The 11,693-nt window shown below is 33.7% G+C and overlaps 1 protein-coding gene across 1 annotated transcript in view; it reads left to right on the forward strand.

Moving 5' to 3' along the window:
* SEC62 (SEC62 homolog (S. cerevisiae)) overlaps positions 1 to 10,813 on the forward strand; it is a 33,727-nt gene extending 22,914 nt beyond the window's left edge. Inside the window, exons 6-8 of the mRNA XM_010835221.1 lie at positions 1,673 to 1,733; positions 3,566 to 3,685; positions 7,910 to 10,813. Coding sequence (XP_010833523.1) covers positions 1,673 to 1,733; positions 3,566 to 3,685; positions 7,910 to 8,379 — 651 coding nt within the window. The 3' untranslated portion in view covers positions 8,380 to 10,813. The remainder of the gene's footprint in view (positions 1 to 1,672; positions 1,734 to 3,565; positions 3,686 to 7,909) is intronic.
* Positions 10,814 to 11,693: the final 880 nt, after the last annotated feature.

Consider the following 11,693-nt stretch of genomic DNA (forward strand, 5'->3'; position numbering starts at 1 on the left):
CATGAACACGGTATATTTCTCCATCTATTAGTGTCCTCTTTGATTTCTTTCACCAGTGTTTTATAGTTTCCTATATATAGGTCTTTAGTTTCTTTAGGTAGATATATTCCTAAGTATTTTATTCTTTTCGTTGCAATGGTGAATGGAATTGTTTCCTTAATTTCTCTTTCCGTTTTCTCATTATTAGTGTATAGGAATGCAAGGGATTTCTGTGGTTGATTTTATATCCTGCAACTTTACTATATTCATTGATTAGCTCTAGTAATTTTCTGGTGGAGTCTTTAGGGTTTTCTATGTAGAGGATCATGTCATCTGCAAACAGTGAGAGTTTTACTTCTTCTTTTCCAATTTGGATTCCTTTTATTTCTTTTTCTGCTCTGATTGCTGTGGCCAAAACTTCCAAAACTATGTTGAATAGTAGTGGTGAAAGTGGGCACCCTTGTCTTGTTCCTGACTTTAGGGAAAATGCTTTCAATTTTTCACCTTTGAGGATAATGTTTGCTGTGGGTTTGTCATATATAGCTTTTATTATGTTGAAGTATGTTCCTTCTATTCCTACTTTCTGGAGAGTTTTTATCATAAATGGATGTTGAATTTTGTCAAAGGCTTTCTCTGCATCTATTGAGATAATCATATGGCTTTTATTTTTCAATTTGTTAATGTGGTGTATTACATTGATTGATTTGCGGATATTGAAGAATCCTTGCATTGCTGGGATAAAGCCCACTTGGTCATGATGTATGATCTTTTCAATGTGTTGTTGGATTCTGATTGCTAGAATTTTGTTAAGGATTTTTGCATCTATGTTCATCAGTGATATTGGCCTGTAGTTTTCTTTTTTGGTGGCATCTTTGTCTGGTTTTGGTATTAGGGTGATGGTGGCCTCATAGAATGAGTTTGGAAGTTTACCTTCCTCTGCAATTTTCCCGAAGAGTTTGAGTAGGATAGGTGTGTTAACTCTTCTCTAAATTTTTGGTAGAATTCAGCTGTGAAGCCGTCTGGACCTTGGCTTTTGTTTGCTGGAAGATTTGTGATTACAGTTTCAATTTCCATGCTTGTGATGGGTCTGTTAAGATTTTCTATTTCTTCCTGGTTCCGTTTTGGAAAGTTGTACTTTTCTAAGAATTTGTCTATTTCTTCCAGGTTGTCCATTTTATTGGCATATAATTGCTGATAGTAGTCTCTTATGATCCTTTGTATTTCTGTATAATCTTTAATAATGGTCCTTTGCATCTCATCAGTTGGAGAGAACAGGGTGGAATTGAAAGCTGATGGATCTGTCATAGGGCCTGACTACAATCTGTCTTAACTGTGCTCTTTGATTGATTCTACTCTGCTCATGCCTGTATACATCATTACCTTAGGGACAGAAGGCTGTACTATTGCTGGTCTTTAAGTTGAATAAGTAATGGTTAAGTAATGGTTTGCACCCAGTAGTAAATTGTTAAAAACATGCAAGTATGTGAAAGTGTACTTAACTTATTACCTAATTTATAGTTTTAAAAATAATTTTCTAACTGAATAGATACCAAAAAAACCACTGCTGCTGAAGGAAAGGCCTTTGAAATTTGTTTAATCTTTAAGTAGTTCTTATGTGTTAATAGGTGGGAACTAACTGTTGCTGTAATGTGATCTTAGAACTTTAAGCACTGGAGTTTCTTGATTCTTCTAGGTATTTGTGTGGATCTATGACCCAGTTCACTTTAAAACATTTGTCATGGGATTAATTCTTGGTAAGTACACTCTCTAAAATTTAGAAAGGAAAGTAAACAATACAGAAGTCAGAAATAAAATGTTTAACATAAAATAGCTATTTTTAAAGTACATTTTAAATAAAGCCAGAATATAAATGATAAACTGAGGAAAATATTTGCTCTACCTTAAAGCAAAGATCTTTAAGAAATTAACAGCCTGCTAGAAAAATGGTAAAGGTAGCTCACAGATAAAGAAATAGTGACCAATAATTGTGAGTGATACTTAATCACCCTCATGTTAAATACAAATTAAAACAATAGCAGTTATCAAGAGGACTATAAAGAGGAATAGTACCTATTATTAATGAAGGTCCAATACTTTAGAAAAACCACTACTATGCTCCAATAGCTGTTGGTATGTTCATTGTTTTATTTTTTATGGAGGGAAGTTTGATAATATCTTTCAAATTTTAAATGTATACACACTGACCCAAGTGTTCTGTTTCTAGGAATTTATCCCATGGCTGTTTGTAGTAATACAGTTGCATAAGGTGTCTGTTCAGAAATATGCATTGACATTTAATTCTAATCCAAATCCCTGTTCAGACTATAGTTAGAAGGATAATTAGCAAATATCTTTCAAGTTTTAAATGCCTTACTTTGTGACCTAATAGTTAAACTTCAAGAAATTTATCCTGTACCTTAATCAATTGCACACATGGGCATTGGTAATTGTTGCACTCTTGTCAGTAATAGGATAAAGCTAGAAACAATTCAAGTCCCTCAATAGGAGATTGGTGAATAAATTACAGTACAAATACATGCCAGAATATCATGCAGCTTTGAAAGAATTAGATAGGGTGTCCTCTCAGAAGGATACCTAGAATATATTAAAATTGTGAAAGAAAATATTGTAAACTCGTTTTTTGTTTTTTTTTTTTAATATCTGTGTGACTAGTTTTAATTGTATACAGGCAGTTTCTGGGCATACAAATAAGAAACAATAGTAGTTAACCTCTGGGGAGTGGACCAAGAATTGGGTAAAGACTTCATATTATACTTTCTGGTTTACTTTTAATTGTTTTTTCCTTTATGGTTTTATTTATTACCATAGGTGTGTGTTATTCCTGTAAATTTGGTTGGGGGTAGGGGTAGAGAATGATTTAACAAGTAGAAAAAAATAGATAGCAGTTGAACAAATTTGATCAATATGTTATCATAGGATCCCATTCAAAATAATAAATTCAACCCTTAGCTTCTAAATGAAATGGCTAGAATTTGAATCCTTATTTCTCTTGCTCTAAACACCTAAATACCAGTCATTCTTTTGGTTATTCCATGTGGTCCCAATGTACTTAGGAAAAAAAACTGGAGATGCTTGTATATGGTTTCCCTATCACCAAAAATTATCTGTATCAGAATCATCTGGTGAGCTTTTCATTCAGTAGATGTCAGAGTTTCACCCCAGAACCAATCTCCAGGGACGGATCTTTGGAACCATTTTTGGTTAGTTTTGTTGGTTGATTATTTCTTTAAGCGTCCCTTTTTGGTAGACAGATATCTTATAGTTAAAAATGAAGTTGAAGACAGCAGCAGTTGATCATTTAAGGAGCTAACAATTTCACATTTTTAGACAGCACTTTTCTAATTATATATAATTTATATTAGAGAAATCTTGACCTAATATGAGAATAGTAGTTAAAAATGTTAGGTTGAACTATGCAGTGATCGATAACTGAGCATTTTATATGTTTCAAAGTTTATGTTTTAATTCTCCCCGTAGGGGTATGTATATTCACTGTCTTGGCAACTGAGCCATTTAAAATTTTAATCTAAAGTTTGTATGTGTAACTCTTCATCTCTTGTTCCAGTGATTGCAGTGATAGCAGCCACCCTCTTCCCTCTTTGGCCAGCAGAAATGAGAGTAGGTGTTTACTACCTCAGTGTGGGTGCAGGCTGTTTTGTAGCCAGCATTCTTCTCCTTGCTGTTGGTAAGTATTTGCTACTAGCAAGACTGACCTCGATAAGAGGTAGCTGTTGAGCAATTTGGACTGCAATCTGGAGCTTCAGTAAAACTTAATAGCAAAATTCATGTAGGTGAATTAAGAAGTATATGGGCCTACTTTTTTGGTCATATCCCAAAACTGACTCAGGCTTCAAGTAGTATATGTGTTTAATTAGATTTACTCTGTGTGACGAAAGGATTTAATATGTCTTAATCTGCAAATAGGCTTCCCTGGTGCCAATGCAGGAGATGCAGGTTTGATCCCTGGGTTGGGAAGATGCCCAGGGGAAGAAAACGGCAACCCACTCCAGGAAATCCCTGGAAAGCCCTGCCTGGAAAATCCCATGGACAGCCTGGCAGGCTATATAGTCCATGGGCTTGCAAAAGAGTCAGACATGACTTAGCAACTAAACAAGAGTCTGCAAATAGATATGCTTTAAAATTTAGCTGCCATAAAGACTTTAATATTTTTACAGTGATTGGTCATTTAATAAACATAATACTTTCAGTAAACTTTTTTTACCTAAGACAAATGAAACATATTAAACATTTACATTTTATATAGTAAATGATTATAAACAATTGATTTGCCATTCTTAGGAAAAATCAGTTTGTACCATGGGCCAAAATAAGTTCTTGATGCATTAACAAGTTTAAAATCCTTTTTGAAAATCAATAAGAAAATACAAATAATGTTATTTTACTTTTCTGAATGATTAGGGGCTTTCATAGCTAAAAATAAAGCATTATAAAAATAATCCAATTCAAAAGAGGAAATTAACATGATTAATAAATATATGAAAAATGCTTATCACTAGATGTCAAATAATTAAGATAATGAAGTATTTTTGGCTTATATAATTAGGAAGATTTTTTTTGAAATGGAAATACTCAGTGCCAAGAAGGATTTGACTGTAAGGAAATACACCTAAATACAAAAGGTGGTGGTAGTTATGAGTGATTTTAGGATTCTTATTTACACTTGTCTGTATTTTTTACACTGACCATGTTATTTAATATGAGGCAAAACAAGTATTATTTTGCTTAAAATTCTAGTCTTTGAAGATTTTTTCAAAGGATGAACTGGTCTAATTTAGTTTTTCATTTGGGAAATAGCAGTGTTTTTCTGCTTTTTTAAGCTGTTTAGTGATTTTTTCTTTCCTATCATATATAATTCTTTGGATCATTGAGAGCTTATGTTGCTATATAGTAACTAAATTCTGATTATTTTCCTCAAATGACAAATCAGCTTTTCTACCAGAACATATAGGAGGAGTACTTTATAAAAATTTTTTAAACAACCGGAATACTGATTTAATATCTGTTTTTAGAGGACGGAATTTGACCAAGATTGTCTGAATGAGATGTGTGTTATTCTGAGATTCTATGATATGTAATGTAGTAGATTATTATGTTTATAAAGCATTACTGCTCTAACCCTAAGCAATAGTGCTAAGCAATTTCCCTCCACCCTGGACATCACAGGGTCCTGATTTGGTGCTGCCATCCATAGACCCAGGGATCCATCTAGTATTTTCATTCAGTTCATCATGTTTATGGGCCTCCATTTATGGGGGGAATTTCTGACTCTGTGTGAAACCTTATTCATCCACCTTTCAGTTTTTCCTTCCTCTAGTCTGTTCACCTTAAAAATAGCCCCTGAAGCTTCTGCATGTTAACAGCACATTTGCAGGCCAAGAAATAAATGTCTAAGAGTGTGAAGCAGGTAACTAGTGGTAATGTACTACCTGCATCAAGAATGAGAAGCCATAAAATTTTATCTGCCATTAGATACACTAGTCAAGTTGATGTCTTCTGATTCCCAGATCCCTGAAAATTTAGCAGCTTTTTGAAATTTTTCAGCAAAGGTTAATTTCCACTGAATAGAGTTAACCCACTTGCTTATCTTTCATTTAAACTGATATTCACAATAATTTATGGTTATTGTTTTGTTCTTTAAAGTATTGTTTCTCTAGTAATTCTTTCAATTTTTCATTTTAAATATACTGGGAGTTTAAGTGGCAATGTATGTTAAACAGCCTTGTCAATCAAATCAGAAAATAAATCCAACTTTTTTATTACTTCTCTTAGAAAATGTTGTTTCTCTTAGAAAATTCCAAATATACTTTAAAATGGTTTGATCTGTATCCTACTTGTAAATTGGAGATTTTATTATATTATCTCAGGAAGTATTATTTATTGGTCAAATTAAATTTGGTTTGAATATGTATATTTAGTACTGCAATTTAAAATAAGACCTCTGGCAATTTTCTAAATATGTCACTTTTAGTATAGAAATGGTTCAATTCAGTCAGTTCAATTGCTCAGTCGTGTCCGATTTCTTTGCGACCCCATGGACTGCAGCACGCCAGGCCATAGAAATGGTATGACCATACATATCACAGTAGTTTTTCTCATGATTCTTCTCTTTTTGCCCCTAGTAATATACTGGCATATAGAGAAAAACTGTTGAAAAAAAAGAATTCTGCTATACCCATAGGGATGTGACTTTATTTGCCACTTTAATGTTGCTTTTTCTTGTATTTCAGGCAAGATTTCATACTATGAACTATCTGTTTTACAACCCTTCAAAACCTAATGTAACATCATAATTCTATTTGGAGAAAAAAATATGCAACCTCCTTAAGAGATGTTCATTATTTCTTTTTATCAGTGTGGTTTATTCACTGATTTATTTAATAGTTTCAAGCATATTTGCCTTTTCTGTTTGTATACACAAAAGATACTGGTGTGTATACAGTCTTTCAGAATATTTATGTTCTTTTGTGAAAACAGAAATTAGTGCTTTATAAAAGTCAAGGCAGCTATAACTATTTTATCTGTCTGAAGCTAAATAATGGAAGAAACATAGATGAGCTTTTCTCAGACTTTATTAGAAAACAATGATAGGATTATCTGTAAAGAAAACGAAAACTAAAATGAAACCCAAGAAACCTGTCATAATTAATTAGCTCATAACATTCACATAATCGTGACCTTTAAAAAAGTAAAATCCAGACAAATCACTCAGCTCCATATATGTGATAAATTAAAAGAAAGATATGAAATACTGGGGTTTGTGATAGTTCATTACTATAAACTTTAAAATTATCAATTTCTTCTATTATCTAACCATTGTTGATCCCATGGACTGTAGCCTGCCAGGCTCCTCTGTCCATGGAATTCTCCAGGCAAGAATACTGGAATGGGTAGCCATTCTCTTTTCCAGGGAATCTTCCCCACCCAGGGATCAAACCTGTGTCTCCTGCATTGCAGGCAGATTATTTACCATTTGAGCCACCAGGGAAGCCCATAGTTGTCATACTGCTCTAAAAGAGTAACTTCAAACCTATTTGTTAAACCCATCTGGATTTCTGTGTTACTTAATACTGGGGAAATGTTGTCCTTAAATAAAAAGAAATTGCTGTTAGGAAAATGTTCTTTTATTGTTCAAAAGTATTTTTACTTAGAAGACTTAACCTTTAGGTAGGGTCAGCACATGCCTTGAACTCATGATACATTTAGGAACCCATGGAAATAATTTCATTTTCATTTCTTCTAAAATGAAAAGTAACAATATATATATTTGTCTATAATAGTGAATCTGTGCAGGGTTATATTTGTGTTTATACCAGAATGGTTGTAAAAAGCATAATTTTTTCTATTTTTTAATGGAGGAATTGCCTTAGACAAAAGTATCTAGGAAAGTCATAGTGCAACCCTGCTTTCTCCTTTCTAAGGCTTAAGATATCATTCATCTCTTACTTGGGTTTATTTCCTTTTTTCTTCTACCATGATTTCACGTGTACTTCCAGGGTCCAACTGGCAGCTGTGTTTATTGAATTGTAACATAGCAAAGTACATAAAGTATAAGTATATCCAAGAAATAAATGGATATAAGTATATCCAAGATATACTTATATACTTGGATATAAGTATATCCAAGAAACAGTGCGCAGATGAAAAAAACATAAAAGCACTTTTTTGAATGGCATTGCAGCATTGTGCCCTCAAGTTCAGAGCAGAATGCTGTGTGCCGGGAATACTCTTGATAGCTGCTAATCTAGGATTTAACTGTTTATATTTAAGGTGCATGTAATATACAAATAGGAAGACTCTGAATGTTTTCCCACTTTTTCATTAACAAATATTCCCTGCTGTCTTGAGTCAATGCTTGAATTATTCAATTAGAGAAATTTTTCTCCCACAGCTCGTTGCATTCTGTTTCTCATCATTTGGCTCATAACTGGAGGAAGGCACCATTTTTGGTTCTTGCCAAATCTGACTGCTGACGTGGGCTTCATTGACTCCTTCAGACCTCTGTACACACATGAATACAAAGGACCAAAAGCAGACTTAAAGAAAGATGAGAAATCTGAAACCAAAAAGCAACAGAAGTCCGACAGTGAGGAAAAGTCAGACAGTGAGAAAAAGGAAGATGAGGAGGGGAAAGTAGGACCAGGAAATCACGGAACAGAAGGCTCAGGTGGAGAACGGCATTCAGACACAGACAGTGACAGGAGGGAAGATGACCGATCCCAACACAGTAGTGGAAATGGGAATGATTTTGAAATGATCACAAAAGAGGAACTGGAACAGCAAACAGATGGGGATTGTGAAGAGGAGGAGGAAGAAGACAACGATGGAGAAACAACTAAATCTTCACATGAAAAATCATAATCTGACTAATTTGGGGACTAAATATGTGCAAGAGGTTGGATTTTCTATGTTGGCTGATCATCATAATGTACACATGACATTTGTAGCATTCTTTAAATCCATTTACTGAAATGGATTTGACATCTAAGCAGTTATATTCAGTCCTTCATTTCATATAATACTATTATTGATACAGTCTAAAGCCATTTATAAGTTTTATCTATTTGATAATTTTACAGTAAATAGGTCTCATTTATTTTGACAATTATCAAAGATGCACTTTCCACAATGACATTTAGATTATTGGCATTTTTGATAGTTGTATGGCTTTTTACTGTTAGACTGATCAGAATAACTAAAAGGGATAAAAATAAACACCAATATTTTAGATTAAGCATAGTTTTGTAGCCATTTCACAGTTTCTTTGAGATGAAATGCTTAAACTTATTGTTCTTATTAGTTTAGCTTTTGTTGATTATTAAATTATATCAGAAAACTTCTAAGATTCTAACTTAGCAGGGTTCAAAAACATTTTGTGGAAACAAGCCAACTAGTAATAATGCAGCAACACTTTAAGTTTAGCTACAAATTCTCCTTTTCCAACTTAGGAAATCCAAACTGATTTGTACGCCTGATTCAGAGTAAGATGGTCTTCTCCAACAGAGGAAGCAAGCAGAATTGGCTGGGAGGTGATGGTTATTCCCATTTCCTTGTCGTAAAGTAAAATGTATTCTGTACATAATTTACAAATAAACATTTTATTTTAATTGTTACTTCTTATTTAGACATTTTCTCAACACTTAAATTTGTACAATTAAGACCATTTAAGGGTATGTTTTTAGATGGAAGTTTCAATAACCCACAGAACATCTGTGATCTTTCTACAGCAGCTTCAGTTTTGTGCCAACATTCCATGTATTTGAATATGAGTTGAAATGATCTTTATTAAATAAGAGCAGACTTAAAGTAGCTGTTTGTACGCCTTAATGTTTATTTTGATTTATCTTAAATCTCTACATTCAGAAATGGGGTACTATATTATCAGATCAGGAGAACTGCTATGAAAGATAATTTACTGTTCTAAAATATCAATTTAAAATAAAGAGCATAAAAGAAAACATAAGAGAACTATTGGACTCTAATTGCTTTCAACTAGTTTTGCAATTTGATTTCATGTCTTGCAAACCTTAGTTACAAATCTTTAGGAATATCGTGTGTTTACTTATGAGCATAATCATTCCTTGAAATTATACTCTTACAAAATGATAGTGAATATTGAATTATTTTCCTTCGGTCACAGAGCGTTTGTAGTTGAAATAGGTGGTGTGTATAGTTCTTCATTTTTCTTTAGGCTGTTTCCCATCTAAGTGTTAGACTAAAGATTTAAATTTCTAAGTGTGAAAAACTACACTTTCTGTATGCTGACACATTTTGTTAAACATGGCTTGTTTGCTTCTTTATAGTATTCCTTGTAAGTGGACAGAAATGTGGCTATTTGATGTTAATGCAGCTCTCTCAAGGCTGTAGTCAGTTTAAGTTTCCTCCTAGCAAATATGCATTGATTTAAATGCCTGGGTGTTTTCCCCTCACAATACAGAGCTCTCCTACTTTATTTCTACAATAAGAGATGTATAATTATAACTTCCAAGCTTCTTAATCATGAGTAACATTAATACCTATTTTGGGATATGATAATGGTACCAAAAGTGTCTTTCAGAAATAAAAGTGATTTAACCTTTACTGTTGTAACAATGCCCAGGCAGTCAACATTCATCCATAAACTCTTTATAATGTATGTACTATGTCTCATCTTTAAGGCATTTGAAACCTGGCAGGAAAGTCAGCTTCTTATTGATATGTGTGGATTCTTAAAGAATGTTAATCCAAATTTTTTAAATATGTGAAGGTCCCTGGGGGAAAATGTCATTCTTAATGTGGCTAGAAAGCAAGTTAGAAATTTCAGCTATTTCACTATTCAGAGTTACTTACTTTAAACAAAAAATCAAAAGACTGCCACTGTTATATTTCTCAAGAATAATAGATGGCTGTCTTTGTTGACTAACATCAAATATTCTTATGCCAGAGCATGGGAAATTGGTTACATTAGTCAATGGAATGGTGATTGTTTTTTTAAAAAAGACTTCAGGTTTGCTATGCTACTGTAAATAGAAGCGTAAAGCTTTTGGATAATGTAGGATTTATTGTGGAGTGGGTATAAATTGGCCTAACTAATAAGCAGGATTGAATTAACCAACTGAGTCCAGATAATAATGCATTTGTGATTGTAAAGTCAATGTATTAAATAGATTGTTTTTTCTTTTCCCTCCCACTGATTTCTTTAATTTTCAAGCTATATGGCCTTCTAGACAACTTTAATTGAAATAATTTGGATTTAGCTGAATACTATCAAAAAGTAATAAATTTTAATATGTCATATTAAAATTATGCGCAGGTTTTAATGTTTTCCCCCTTCCTGATTTTGCGTTATGAGTGCCAATTAGTTGCTAATATAGAAAAATCATCGGTGTCTTTTGTAAATTGAATTTTCCTTTTTGAATCTTTATTAGGAACTAGAAGACAACATGTATCGTCATTATTCATGGTGATTGGGTTCTATAAAGTCACCATGTTTGCGTGCTTGCTGAGTCGCTTCAGTCATGTCCAATTCTTTGCGACCCTGTGGATCATGAGTATTAGAGTGGGTTGCCGTGTCCTTCTCTAGGGGATCTTCCTGACACAGGGATCAAACCCGCATCTCTTACATCGCCTGCATTGGCAGGCGGGTTCTTTACCACTAGCACCAGGTGGGAAGCCCATAAAGGTACCCGCCAACACAGAATTAGCAAATACGGAACCGTTGCTCCTAGGGGGAATACTGGGGTTATTCTGTGAGTCCCTGGCCACATGTTTACCAACTAATCAAAACACGAACTTGTTTCAGATGTCTTTCTGTTTGGTTAACTAACATTGAATTCATGGGTCAACAGCAACTGTAACGTCATGCCCAAGCCAAGTTTGTCTAATACATGTGTTTCCTTCAAAAGGTCTATCACTGCCGTCTAGTACTTAGACACTACACAGCATTTCAGCACTTCATTTGGGGGCCATTTTAAACAGTAAAACCACCAATTAAAAAAATCCAAAAATGCAAAAACCAGTGTGCTAAATAGAGCAAAGGATGCTTGTGTAAATTATATGAACTGAACCAAGAACACAGCATGTCATCTTGTCACCCTCAACTGGGAGCATATGCATTGGGCTAGGTCAAATTTTTCACCACTCCATGCATGACTGTGAAAGCATCACGAAAGTTTTAAAACACAGGCAAATTTACA

This window comes from Bison bison, unplaced genomic scaffold, assembly GCF_000754665.1.
Source record: "Bison bison bison isolate TAMUID 2011002044 unplaced genomic scaffold, Bison_UMD1.0 scf7180017864040, whole genome shotgun sequence".
Lineage (NCBI taxonomy): Eukaryota > Metazoa > Chordata > Mammalia > Artiodactyla > Bovidae > Bison > Bison bison.